Genomic DNA, 12,173 nt, shown 5'->3' with positions numbered 1-12,173 from the left:
AATTACTGAGAGAAATATCTTTCCCTTTATGTTTAAGTTCCATTATGTGGACCATAAGTCCCTTACCATGTCATGGGCATGTTGCATACAGATGTTCTTTTAGAACTGTTTCAATGAAGACAACTGGTGACCAGGTTGATGCGAGCCGTGAATCAAGCCGTAACACAAAAAACAATGCGCTGAACTCACACTTCATCAGTGTGAGGGGAGCTGCAGAGTCTGTAATTCTCTGTGGGTTTTGTCCCTGCTAGCGACACCTTTCGTTTGAGACATTTTAACATCAGTTATGTTCTCCCATATGCTTCCCTGCTATGGCTATTCTTACAGGCCTGTGTGATACTGCAGTATATGAGTAAACTTCACTTGTTCGCTACTACAACAAACACTTTTTTCCATTACATTCAGTCTCCCGGACTGAGCCATCTTAAGCAGCTCTTGCGGTTGATGCCACACTGGCCACGCTTCGCATTTGTGTTAGATGTCATATGACATGATGAAACAAAACGCAATAGGATCTGCTGTTTAAGAAATTACCCTGTAGCCCAATTCTACGCTCTAGTACTCAGTCTGCAATGGAGTGCAGCGCATAAGCCAGCGTCCAGGCTAACAGTAATGCCAATGTGGGATTAGCCATTTCAGCACCTATGACATATTGTGTCTGGGCTTTACTCTTTAGTCATTTCTCAACAAGTCAAGGAGACGCAGATGCCCAAAACAAAATCCCCATTGTCATAATCCCCGGGGCACAGTTCTAAGGCCCTCGGAGAGAGAGAGAGCAAGGGAGGAGAGAGAGGAGTGCGAGAAGACAGAGAGAAATATAGTAGAGAGAAGAAGGGGAGGAGGGAGGGCATCTATGTATTTGGTGCTGTCATAGAAAAATGCTGTGAGAAAGAGGGGGAGTGAGCCAGAGGGAGCGGTGGGTATAGAGAGAAAAAGGGGTTTTCCTCCTCGTCAACCACCTCTCTGTAGTTGATTTATACTTGGTCAGCTGTGGGCACAGTGTTACTCTGTCTGTGAGCTTTTGTATGCTTTTGTACACTGAATTGCTGAATAAATGTAGGCCAGCAGGGCTTTTTTCACAAGCAAATGATTGCGAGGCTTTCAAAGATGCTAAACAGTTTCATCAATTAATGCCACTTTGCTGACAAAAGCAACACCACACACACACAGATTACTTTAACCCTCCACACACCCATGTTTCTGTAAAGTACTGTCATCGGCCACTTTGCACCTCTTTCAAGTCAAATCTTATGGAGAGGAGAGGAGACACAAATATCAAAACTCTGTTCTGTGGTAAAATATCATGTAATCATGCACCCAGCGATCAGAGGGTTTCACTCCAGTGTCAACGTTAAATATTAACTGTGTCAGGATGGTCGCAGGTTTTATTGTCATTACTGCTACATGGAAACCTGTGTAAAGCTGGTATTCACTATGTCTGAAGTTTGCATTGTTTCCCACTATTTATCTAGTTGTCTCTTTTCAGTAATTAGGCCGAAAAAGAGTATTTTCTTGCTGTAGTGACATAGGCCTTCATTAGATCCCCCTTACTGTGGAGGAGAGGAGGATGAAATCCAACCACACAAGCAGAGAGGGATTAAGAAGATGAAGCATTTTTGTTTATACAAAGATAGCAATCACACAAAGGCTTCCTGTAGATGACAAAGGTGATCGAGACAAATCTGGCAACATCCAAAGTGTAAACTAAGCCATGTCAGGTAGGTGAAGAGATTATCTGTCAGAGAGAGACAGCAAGAGTGAAAGCATACCCAACACTCCCCTTTCCACTCTAAAGAAAACTATGCTATCTCTGACTGCATCTGTTTGGAGAGAGTTGGCTCTTTAGCCTTAAGGCTACACTCAGAAGGTTCATCTGAAGTTACAGGGTTATAATCTTTCCATCGGGGTGCACCTACAGCAAGGTCTCGGCACCTTAAGTCGCTTCCTTTCAGCTGTGTGAGTAAATAGGACCATTTAGGAGCAAATCAAACCAGGGACACTCATCTCAAAAGACACTTCCATCCATTCATTTATTCATTTGATATGATGATCTTCAAACTGTAGAAACTCTTTGATTTTGTGACTGGAAATACATGCTAGTATGTCTAATGGGTAGGTCACGTGGGACACAGAGAGAGAGAGAGAGAGAGAGATCAGGACCACTGTTATCTGTACAACAGTACCCTCTGCTGACTATATGTAGGAATTAAACACACTATGCGGCCATAGGAGCAAGAAAATATGTGTACCACATTCAAATTCGCTACTACCAAGTCCTGGTCGCACTTATACTGGGACATTTAGGGTGTGCAGAGTACCTAATCTTGATGGGATGCCTAACCCAACTTCCCATATTTAGGTATTTCGCAATTAGAAACGACAATTTTGCAGTATTTGACCCCTATAAGACTTGTTTGTTGTGGTGGGTAATGTTGCAGAGAACATGCAAGGGCTCTACCGAGGAGCCAAAACACGTTCCCTGACCGGGAATCGAACCCGGGCCGCGGCGGTGAGAGCGCCGAATCCTAACCACTAGACCACCAGGGACCGGTAACGCTGATAAATAAATGCTTTTATGATCTCATAGTTACAGGCCAGAGGTTACAGTCCTGAAATTATTGTTGTAGTGCTGAAGTATTTCTTCAGATAGCTTCCTCTAAACTTGCTGAGACGTGTTTACCTCCCTGAGATATGCTATGTCCACTACTTGCCACATTGCCACATTAGCTGTGGACGTTACAGTGAGTATGCAGCATAGCCCGTATGGTGTAAAGTCTAATACTGCCCCTACTGGCCGGTACACGCTGTAGCACATAACGCCCCCATATGCCATAATGAAAGTGCCTGAAGGAAAACCCACAAGTAGAGCGGGGACATCATATTTCGGCCTACAAATATTCAAATATACAACGGAATATGAGTTGTATTCATATTCAATTTAAAATGTACCAGAATTTGAATATGCTTTCAATATAGCAAGAAATATTTAATTTTAGGTGTACCGGCATTTCACGAAGCCTCCCATGTAGGGTCCTGGCTTGGGTCCTTGGTCAACGTGGGAGACGCGAAAATGTGAGGTTGTTTTGAACCTGTCCTGAATTTGTAACCCTAGGACATGGTCGTCCTCTTATATAGATAAATATATCGCCTGTGAGGGTTTCGGGATTTGCTTTACCATGATGCCAGGGGACAGCCAGTCCAAAACGGTCGCGATCGCCGCCGACGCCACGGTCGGAAACTGTAAAAACTGCTCTGTTTTGCACCAGGTCAGTCCACCTGTCTGTGACAGAGAAGTCAGTTTTAAAGTCGTGTTTCATCTTTGTAGACTGAACATAGACAGTCTCCGACGGCTGTAACACTATTCGTGTGTTTGTTTGTTTTTTATGATCTATTTATTTCACCAGCTTAAGTGAATGTGGTGGTAATTATGGATTTCCCTGTTTGTTTTTGTTTTGGTTCTTCTGGTCTCTTGTTGCAGAGCCTGACCGAATACGTGTCGTCTTTTCTGGCACTGAAACAGAAGATAACGGTTTCAGAGTGAGTGCTAACGATTGATTATTGCCATGGTAACTGGTCTCATCATAACGAAAATACAGTTAGTATTTTCGTAGAGACGTTAGCTTGGACGTTAGCTAAACTTCTGCGTCTTTTGACATATGTAACACCGAGCAATATTCAGGAAACATGTTGTACTGAGATATCTACGGAGCCCAGAGCAGGTATCAGCTGTAAGCCAGCTAAGTTTAGTACTATTGGATTCTTTAAGCTAGTAATTTGTACTCTGATAACTGTTTGTCGTTTTTTGAATCACTGAAAATGACAGAAAACGCTAAATAACTCTGATTAAAGTGTGACTTTAAATGAATTGTTAACATGTATCCTTGAGAACCAAATGTCAACCAACACTGGTAGTGCAAAGACAATAGTGAGGACATGGTTGCTTTATGAGGGGTAAATGCACATAAAGGCAATATGCCCTTTCATGTTGCGTGCAACTGGTTTTAACATGTTCATGTTTTTGACAGTGACACAATCAGGCTTCAGCAACAGCTGGAGGAGCTGCAGGTCAGGTTGGCTACTCTGGAGAAAACGGCAGCAGATTATGAATCTGTGCGAGCTGAACTGGAGGAAAAGAAGGTGTGTTGTTTCCCCATTTAGTGGATATTCCCTCTGACGTTGATAATCTGTCTGTTTTTTTATATTAGTGCTACAATGCAAAGGCTGACTCAGAATAACTCTCTGAATAACTTTCCTCAACTTTGTTCCTAAACTTCTGTGTTTTTCTTTCTCTTTATTTCTGCTGTCATGTTGATATTCACGTTGTTTATTTATCTTTTGTTATAGTGTGCTCTTAAGGCCTATGGACAGATGTCTGAAGAAATGGAAATGTTGAAGCAGGAAAACATCAAGACAGTGGCCGAGTAAGAGATAAAAACATTTGAATTATGACAGTGCAGATAATGGTATTGTCTTTGATTGGTAAAATGCAAACGATTATTATTCATATCCCTCAGGAATAAGAAGCTTGAGGGCGAGCTGAAGGATGTAAAAGGTACTTTTTGTTCAATTGCTGGTAATGCATTCACACGCTGTAATGTTTAGCAGAGTTGCATAATTTGTAAAATGAATAAATAGATAGATAAATGTGAAAATGTGCACCCTTGGTTTACTGTCTCTTTGAAATTCTGGCAGAACTGACAGAAACCCAGTCACTTGAAAATTCACAGCTGAAGAGGGAAAAGGCCTTTGTTGAAAATGATTTGCTGGAAGCACAGGTAAGTAAAAACTGTGCTCATAACTAACAATAAATTGGACCATTGTTCTCAGCTTCATACGTCTGAAACTTCATAATCCTTTTACCGAATTTGAATCTCTGCCTTCTCAGACATCTTTGAAGAAATCTCAGACACAAGCAGACCAACTTGAAAAATTGATAGAGGCAGAGAGAGCCAAGACAACAAGCATGTAAGAGCTTACATTTACTCAAGAGATGTGATTTCTTAAATTGGATTATTATTGAGTGTCATGTCTGTCTGTCTGTTGGTGTGCCTATGTGTTGTTATTCGTGGTTTCTTGTTCATCTTCATTTGTCTGTGGGAATTATTCACAACAGACAATGCTTAAATGTTCTGTGCTGTTTTCTCATCAACAGAAAGGATGAGCTTGAAAGTAAAGTTAGACTGCTAGAAGGTTGGTATATAAAACTGGATTTCATGAATTTCTTGAATCTGTGCTTCAATGACTGCTCGTTCGTTGGTTTAGGGATTCATATTTTGTCCTTATTTCAGATTCCGCCTGCAAACAGAATCGTCAGATATCCCAACTGACCAAAGAGAAGGTCCTGCTAGAGAGAAATATTAATGACCTCCAGGTGCAGTAATGGCTTTTTATAAACAGCAAAATGATGGAAATATTTTTTTATACAGTTGAACTGACCTTTCTTTGTGTGTAAATTGCAGGTGAGACTGATTAGATTGGAAAGAGAAAGGAGTAAAGGTAAATAAGTAACTGCTTGATTTTAAAAATACAATGCTATAATGAACTCTTATTTTGCTGTGGTCAAATCCTGTTTCTTTACTTTGCTTTTCATTGAACAAGGAAAGTAGCTTCAAGTCTTCTAAATGTAACATGCTTTTTAATTGGCTAATTAGAAGGTTTTTCTTATGTTACATGTTGCAGGAAGTCAGCAAGTCATGTCCGTCTTTAGGGTACCACCTCACATACCTGAAACCAGATATTGCTTGCAGAATCCTTTATATGTGGAAGCTTTACTCTGTATTCTTTAGTGATGTTAGACTCCAAGCTCGTAAACTGCATAAAGCACATGAATGCATCTTGTTGTCATCTCTTCATTTAGACCGACCACAGAAAATACATCCCTACACGCCCTAATGTTAAGGGAAAAAGGGTTTTACCATTTTTTTCAGTAACAGCTTTTTCAGACTTAAAATTAATTTCCAGTTCAAATTAACATATTGGAATTATTTCTCAACAGAATGTAGGAGCACATCAACGCAAGCAAGTGCACCCGAGGAGCCTAAAATTGACAAAGGTATGCTGGCTGGCTCTGCTTCATCTTCACTACATTAAATTGACAAGCTAATCACATGCATTAACTCTGGAAGCAGATTGTTGTAACTTTTCCTTTTGCAGCCTGTGATTGTTTATTTCTGTCTTTCAGAGAAGTTCCGGATGCTGCTGGAGAATTTATGGGCATGTGTAGAACCTCAGAAGCAGTACTCTGCAAACCTAATGGACCAACCTGGTAAGGCATCATTAAGACGTCCTGTATATTTTTACTGGCATAACTCAACACGTGTCCTCTCTTCTGAGTAACACCCGTGACATCTATTTTTTCCTGTTTTTGCTTGTCTTCCTTTCACCATTTTACGCTCCTGCATACCTGCAATAGTCTCTTTTATTCTTGCAATTTCAGAGTCCAGGTCCAAGCAAATTCTACTTTCCTCTCCACAAAAAAGACTGCACTCTGGTTTGAGTAACACATCCCAGTCTGCTTCTGACAAGATCAGTGAATCCCACACGTTCCCCATACAGACAAAAACTACTTGTACGCAGTTGAAACGCTCTCCTTGTGGGCAGAAAACCATCAAGCAGCGAGCATCTCTGCAATCAACAAGTGCCAAGAAGCTACCAGAAACGCCCAACAAGAGCAAGCCGTTGTCCAAAGACCACAGAACGGTGGAGTCCTGTACCAAGCTGGGCAGCACTGGAGTGTCTGTTGAGGAGATAATGACATTGTTCAAACCATTGCTCTCCTGCATATCACCACTACCAGATTTGGTGAGAAAATGTCATTTTAAATGTTTTACTCCAGTTACTCCCAGTTTTATTTTGATGTGAAGTTGCAGTCTCTCAGTACAACATGATGCAAGCATTTTTATAAAAATCACAAAGGACAAGCAATTCAAAATGTTTAACAGTAGATAGAATGTAAAATCCATCTACAAAATGCATGTTATATACTAACAATTCAGGACTTAATTTGATTTAAAAACTGAGCAAAACACGATCTGGAAATATGGTCAAGTGAGAAACACACAAAATGCAGATTTTTCCCGTATGCTTCTCACAATTTGACAATGTTTGAGAATACGTGTGATTTAAATGATAAAGAATTACAGATTGGACCTTTTTAGTCACTTTAGTAAAGCACAAGTTTGTCTCAACAAAGCTCTGTAATATAATTCAGAAGTGGTGAATTTAGCACTGGCATTTTTCTGCCTTCTGATTGGCCTGGTCCTTCTCAAAGCCATGGTGGCTGTGTCTTATTGCAAATTAGATCCTTGTTTTCTTCTTTCTGTCGGTCAGGATGCAGGGATGGAATCTGTGAAGGCAGCTGATGGAGAAGGGGAAAACCATCCAAAACCCGATGATGTCTCTGTTCCTCTTCAACGAGAGAAGTCCTTACTCATCACAACACCAGTGCCAAGCCACTGTACAAAGCCTTCTACAGCAGCAGCAGAGGAGATTGCCGACTTGCCAGTGGTCACAACACACAAAGTGGAACACATTCCCAATGACTCCAAAGACTTGGGACAAAATGAGTTGAGTGGTACTACTGAAACGAGGGACAAAAACAACACAGATGGTGAGGAAATGCATCTTGAAGAGGACATTCAGACTCAGCAGGAGCCACCAACTGTGCCTTTAGTGACAGCATCGTCACCCTCTTCTTCTTCCACATCAGACAGAGCAATTTTGGTTGAGGCTGTGTCAGTAACTACAGAAAGTCAAGATCCATCGTGCAGTGGAAAACCCAACAGCAGTGGTGCCGATAGCACCTGTGAGACTGAAAATGCTTTAGAAAAGATGAAGGAAGATCCATCAGAGACTGTAACAGAGATGGATGTAGACACAAGCCCTGGTGATGTTGCCCAAACAGTCACTTCTGGTGGTGGAGAGTCACCTAGAAGAGGTGATACAACTGTAATCTCTGAGGAAGCAGGAGCTGTACAGCTACTTACTTCCTCTGATACTTCTATGACAGATACCGTGGTTACAAATACAGAAAATGGTCCCAAAATGGGAAAAAGTCAACAGGACTCTTGTGGTTTGGGACAGGGTAGTCAAGATACCACTGCCTTCAAGCCCCAGGAGGATAAAGGGTGTCTTGGCGAGGATACAGACTTGCCAGAGGGTAACACCTGTTTGTCAGGCAGCAGCGACGGCATCAGTAGCGTCTCAAACGAAAATGTTAAAGAGAGGCTTGAAAACGATGCATCCATAAAACTCCCGCAGGAGGGCAATGGGAATGAAGCGCAAAGTGTTGGAGGACATGACGCAACAGCCTCTCCATCAAAGTCAAATGATGACGCACCTCTGTGTCCTCCTACGTCTCAACTGGTGAAGATGGTGGATGAAGAGTCCCATGCTGACCAGGATTCAGTTCAAGAAGGTGTTGAAACTCCCTCTAAAAAGGACGTTGACATGGAAAAACTGGACAGTGAAATACTAGCAGATCATGGGCCTTCTCTTTCTGAGTCCCAAGAGATGGTTAACTGTGAGCCTTTGAAAGAAAATCTGCATTCCCTGTGCGGGCGGTTGAGTCCTTCATGTCTTTTTCCCACTGTAAAATTGCAGGCTTTGGAAAATCACCCAAACCAAGGAAAACTGAATGTCACTGTTAATACTGACCACATTTCGCCAAACAAAAAGACTCCACAGCCTGTGTCCAATTTAGAGGGTGTCGTTGAAAAGGCTATTGTCAAAGACTTGTCTCAGGGAAGCATAGACACAAGCAACCAGAAAGTGAGCACATATATATTGGGTAGTGTTAGACCTACTGCCTCATTAGAGCAGAGCGCTGCTGCCACTTCAACTACAGCTCAACTACCAGAATGCATTGGCCAAGTTCGCTGTGAGATGGGCCCTCCACTTCCTCGCCTCCTGACACCTCTGAGCACACCTCCAAAGGCGGGCAAATCAATCAATCCGAGGCAGGCTATTGGGAAACTCCTATTTCCCTCGCCCATGGATAGATTGGCTTCGCCTACCACTCCTGTCCAGGCCCACTTGACACCCAACAGTCAGCTGAGTACCTCATCTCTAAACAGTCCGCTCCCTCCAAATGGAGTCCCCTCATCACCACTTCAGTTCGGCTCTGCCACCCCAAAGCATGCCTTGCCAGTCCCGGGTCGCCTGCCTTTGACCACAATGGCTTCTTCCCCGTCTTCTTCCTGTAGTCCATCTCAGGAAAACTCCATGAGGATTCTTGACACCATGTACCCAGAGCTGTCTGCCCACGCCCGGACTCTGAGTATTCTCAGAGGGAATGTCAGTCTCAGCATTTGCTCATCAGATAGTGGAACATTACCTTCGACGACCGCCAGTGAGAGGTCTGGCTTTAAAACTATTACCTCCACTTCCACGGCCTTCACCAAGACCGAGATGAGGGGAGAGAAAAGACAGGCCATCCACTTGCCTAAACCTAAAAGCAGCAAATGTCTCAGGCTGGATAATTGCTCTCCCACTGTCAGTCGCAAGCAGGTGCCTTCCTCCGCCTCGAACAGTGGAGAGGAGACAACCTCACCACAGACTCTGGGGCTCAAGCAGCTCAAAAATGAGGCAACCGCTCCCTCTGTGGAAGGTGGAGAAACTGCAGTTATTGTTAATTCTTTAAAGAAAATTGAAAATCAGTGTTTTGATCTATTGCCTGTGATCCAGAGCCACCTGTATGTTGGTAATATGCCCAAAAAGCCCCCCTTGATAGACGAGGAGAAGGAGGTTATCTATGAGATTTGCCAAAGCAACTTGGTGAGTTTTCTGGTTTATTGGAACATTCATGCACTGACTTGCATTGTTTTCCAGTGTAGGTAATAGTGTATTCCTCAGAGAGCCATAAATCAGTAGGGACAGTCTTTGCCTGACAGAAGTTAAAATGTTAATACAACAATGGTAAAACAAGTGTTTCTTGTTAGTATATAAATGCCTGACAATTGCTCATAAGTTGAAGTGTGTTTTCAAAAGTGTGTGTCCATGTGAAATGAACTTTGGTGCTTGGTTTCCCCCGTTTGTCTCTTCAGGCAAGTGATATGCTTTTGGCCATCCAGAACAAACTGAAAGCAGAGAAAGGAGACCTCAGCGCAAACTACACGCAGGCGCTCTGCAGAGTCTACACAGGCATCTGTAGGCAGGAGAAAGACTGGGAGAAGGCTCACATCCTGGCCTACAGCATTCTCACTGAAGGTTAGACATGTGTGTCCTGCTGTGTTTCTTAAAGGACCCACACACCCTTGATGTACCTACACAAGTATTTTAACTTACTGTGGCCAATTATGACCTTTCTCTCAACTGCGAAGACTGCCTTTATTGCATCTGGATTCACATAAATGTCTCTTTGGTCATTCAAATCCTTGCACTCTTATTCCATGTCAAGTTCAGTTGTTTTTATGTTGTGTAACTTTTTACTGGAAATCAATGAACACTCCGTTTTTTTTTTGTTTTTTTTATTTCTTATCTTTTATCTTATCATGTCTTCCCTTCTGTAGATTTCCCAGACTGTGCTAAGCTGATTTTGTTCATGGTGACGACATGGCCCAGTGTTCTCTCGCACAGTGGTTCTCTGTGTCAGGCAATCCACGCTGTCACCAAACTGAAAGCACAAGAAAACCTCCTCAGCTGCCTCTCAGTATTCCTTGGCTGGGAGAAGGTGAAGTGTTTGCAGTGGCGGGTTTTACATTTGCTGTGCTACATGTATTGTTTTACTCAAACCTAGCTCGTCTGACAGATGCCCTCTGGATTTCAAACAGAGTGACCGATGAAAACATTGCAGTTTTATTCAGTTTGATCTCCAGCCTGTGTGACCTTAGTTTAGAGTCAGTTCATTGTCTTTATCGCATCATCTCTTCTGTCCCTGCTTTCCCATCTGTGTCCTCTCAAATTAAGTTGAACGAGCCATCTAAAACCTAATCTCGCTGTATCACTGCAGAGTCCTCCCTGTGACATTGACATGCTGGTCTCCAGAACGCTGTCTGATATCCGGTCAGGGTCGGGCCTTTCTTTCACTAAACACACTCGGTATGGGGACGACCTGGGGACTCAGGCTTGGGAATACATCTTCACACTGCACCTCATTTGTACACACAAGAAGTGGAAGTGGAGCTATGAGAATATATTGAGGTATGTTTCTTTTTTTCCTGACTTGAGCTTTCAGTCCTTGATGTGTGAGTTAATTCCCAGTTGTCTTCCTAACAAAATAAAAGTGCTCTTGTAAAACTCTGTTAAAGAAGTCATCCTTTTTTTTTTTTTTTAACAAGCACCCAGAGTAACCTTGTGCTAATCTAGTTCATTTTGCTTTAACAGCAAGGAGTTGTGGCCATTAATGAACACTTGGGTGACACAACCCAGAGATCAACAAGCACCAGTATCTGACGTGACTGTCGCCACTGTACTCCGACTCATAGGTCAGTTATTATGTTTTTTTTTTTACTTGTGCATTATCCACAACCAGAAGTGGTGTGTAATTGAAGAGGACAGCTGAGAATTTAATTGTAATTTTGTCTTAAATAGGTCGCCTTGGTCAACTGGGAACCAAAGAGAGGTGTGTTTCCTCTGTGGTAACTGTTGCCAACATCATCAACACGTTTGGTAGGCATGGACATGCCGAAGGTATGAAATATCAGAAACCTTGGTGAATACAGAGTGACTTAGTTTGGCTGAAATTAATACACAACCTCTATTGTGTGCTGAGAGTGCTGCCAATTTCCCTCACACCTGCCTTTCACTGATCAGGATTTTTGAAACACCAATCTGATGTTTATCTTTTTGTGGGCACACAATCACTTACCTGTGTGTGTTCAGGGAGATTCCAGTATTTGTATCTCGCCCTGGCATGTTTAAGCATATTTGCACGTTTGTATTTATTCAACTCATTGTGCCAAATAAACGAAAAATAAATATAATGATCTGGTGTGAAAGAAAAAAAGGCCATCCAGCAGATGTATTCAAGATATGTTCTCTTGTCGTGACTGCTCCGCCCAGGTGTACCATGGGAGGTCCAGTTAGCAGCCGTCTACAGCATCTACGACCTGTCCCCCTGCAACCCCAAACAAGCCCTGGATGCACTTGCAGGATGGAGAGGAGAAACATCTCAGAGCGTCCCTCCTGCTGTCACGAGCTGCATTAACCAGTTAGCGTCTGTCTGCAGACAGATC

The 12,173-nt window shown here is 42.6% G+C and overlaps 1 protein-coding gene and 1 non-coding gene across 2 annotated transcripts in view; one reads left to right on the top strand and one right to left on the bottom strand.

Moving 5' to 3' along the window:
- Positions 1–2,475: 2,475 nt before the first annotated feature.
- On the bottom strand, positions 2,476–2,547 carry trnae-cuc (transfer RNA glutamic acid (anticodon CUC)). Its single transcript has one exon. It is a non-coding gene; the product is annotated as a tRNA-Glu (tRNA).
- Positions 2,548–3,087: 540 nt separating this feature from the next.
- ice1 (KIAA0947-like (H. sapiens)) overlaps positions 3,088–12,173 on the top strand; it is a 9,629-nt gene continuing 543 nt past the window's right edge. Inside the window, exons 1-20 of the mRNA XM_070834815.1 lie at positions 3,088–3,266; positions 3,479–3,537; positions 4,026–4,137; positions 4,345–4,421; positions 4,515–4,552; positions 4,693–4,775; positions 4,886–4,965; positions 5,153–5,190; positions 5,289–5,371; positions 5,460–5,496; positions 5,996–6,052; positions 6,182–6,265; positions 6,437–6,801; positions 7,330–9,774; positions 10,044–10,206; positions 10,509–10,669; positions 10,949–11,139; positions 11,323–11,423; positions 11,530–11,628; positions 12,001–12,173. The exon at positions 12,001–12,173 is cut by the window's right edge and continues 543 nt beyond it. Coding sequence (XP_070690916.1) covers positions 3,177–3,266; positions 3,479–3,537; positions 4,026–4,137; positions 4,345–4,421; positions 4,515–4,552; positions 4,693–4,775; positions 4,886–4,965; positions 5,153–5,190; positions 5,289–5,371; positions 5,460–5,496; positions 5,996–6,052; positions 6,182–6,265; positions 6,437–6,801; positions 7,330–9,774; positions 10,044–10,206; positions 10,509–10,669; positions 10,949–11,139; positions 11,323–11,423; positions 11,530–11,628; positions 12,001–12,173 — 4,536 coding nt within the window. The 5' untranslated portion in view covers positions 3,088–3,176. The remainder of the gene's footprint in view (positions 3,267–3,478; positions 3,538–4,025; positions 4,138–4,344; positions 4,422–4,514; positions 4,553–4,692; positions 4,776–4,885; positions 4,966–5,152; positions 5,191–5,288; positions 5,372–5,459; positions 5,497–5,995; positions 6,053–6,181; positions 6,266–6,436; positions 6,802–7,329; positions 9,775–10,043; positions 10,207–10,508; positions 10,670–10,948; positions 11,140–11,322; positions 11,424–11,529; positions 11,629–12,000) is intronic.

Source organism: Pempheris klunzingeri, chromosome 8 (genome assembly GCF_042242105.1).
Source record: "Pempheris klunzingeri isolate RE-2024b chromosome 8, fPemKlu1.hap1, whole genome shotgun sequence".
NCBI classification, from domain to species: Eukaryota; Metazoa; Chordata; class Actinopteri; order Acropomatiformes; family Pempheridae; genus Pempheris; species Pempheris klunzingeri.
Note: the sequence above shows the minus strand (reverse complement) of the source record. Positions and strands in the feature narration are given on the sequence as shown.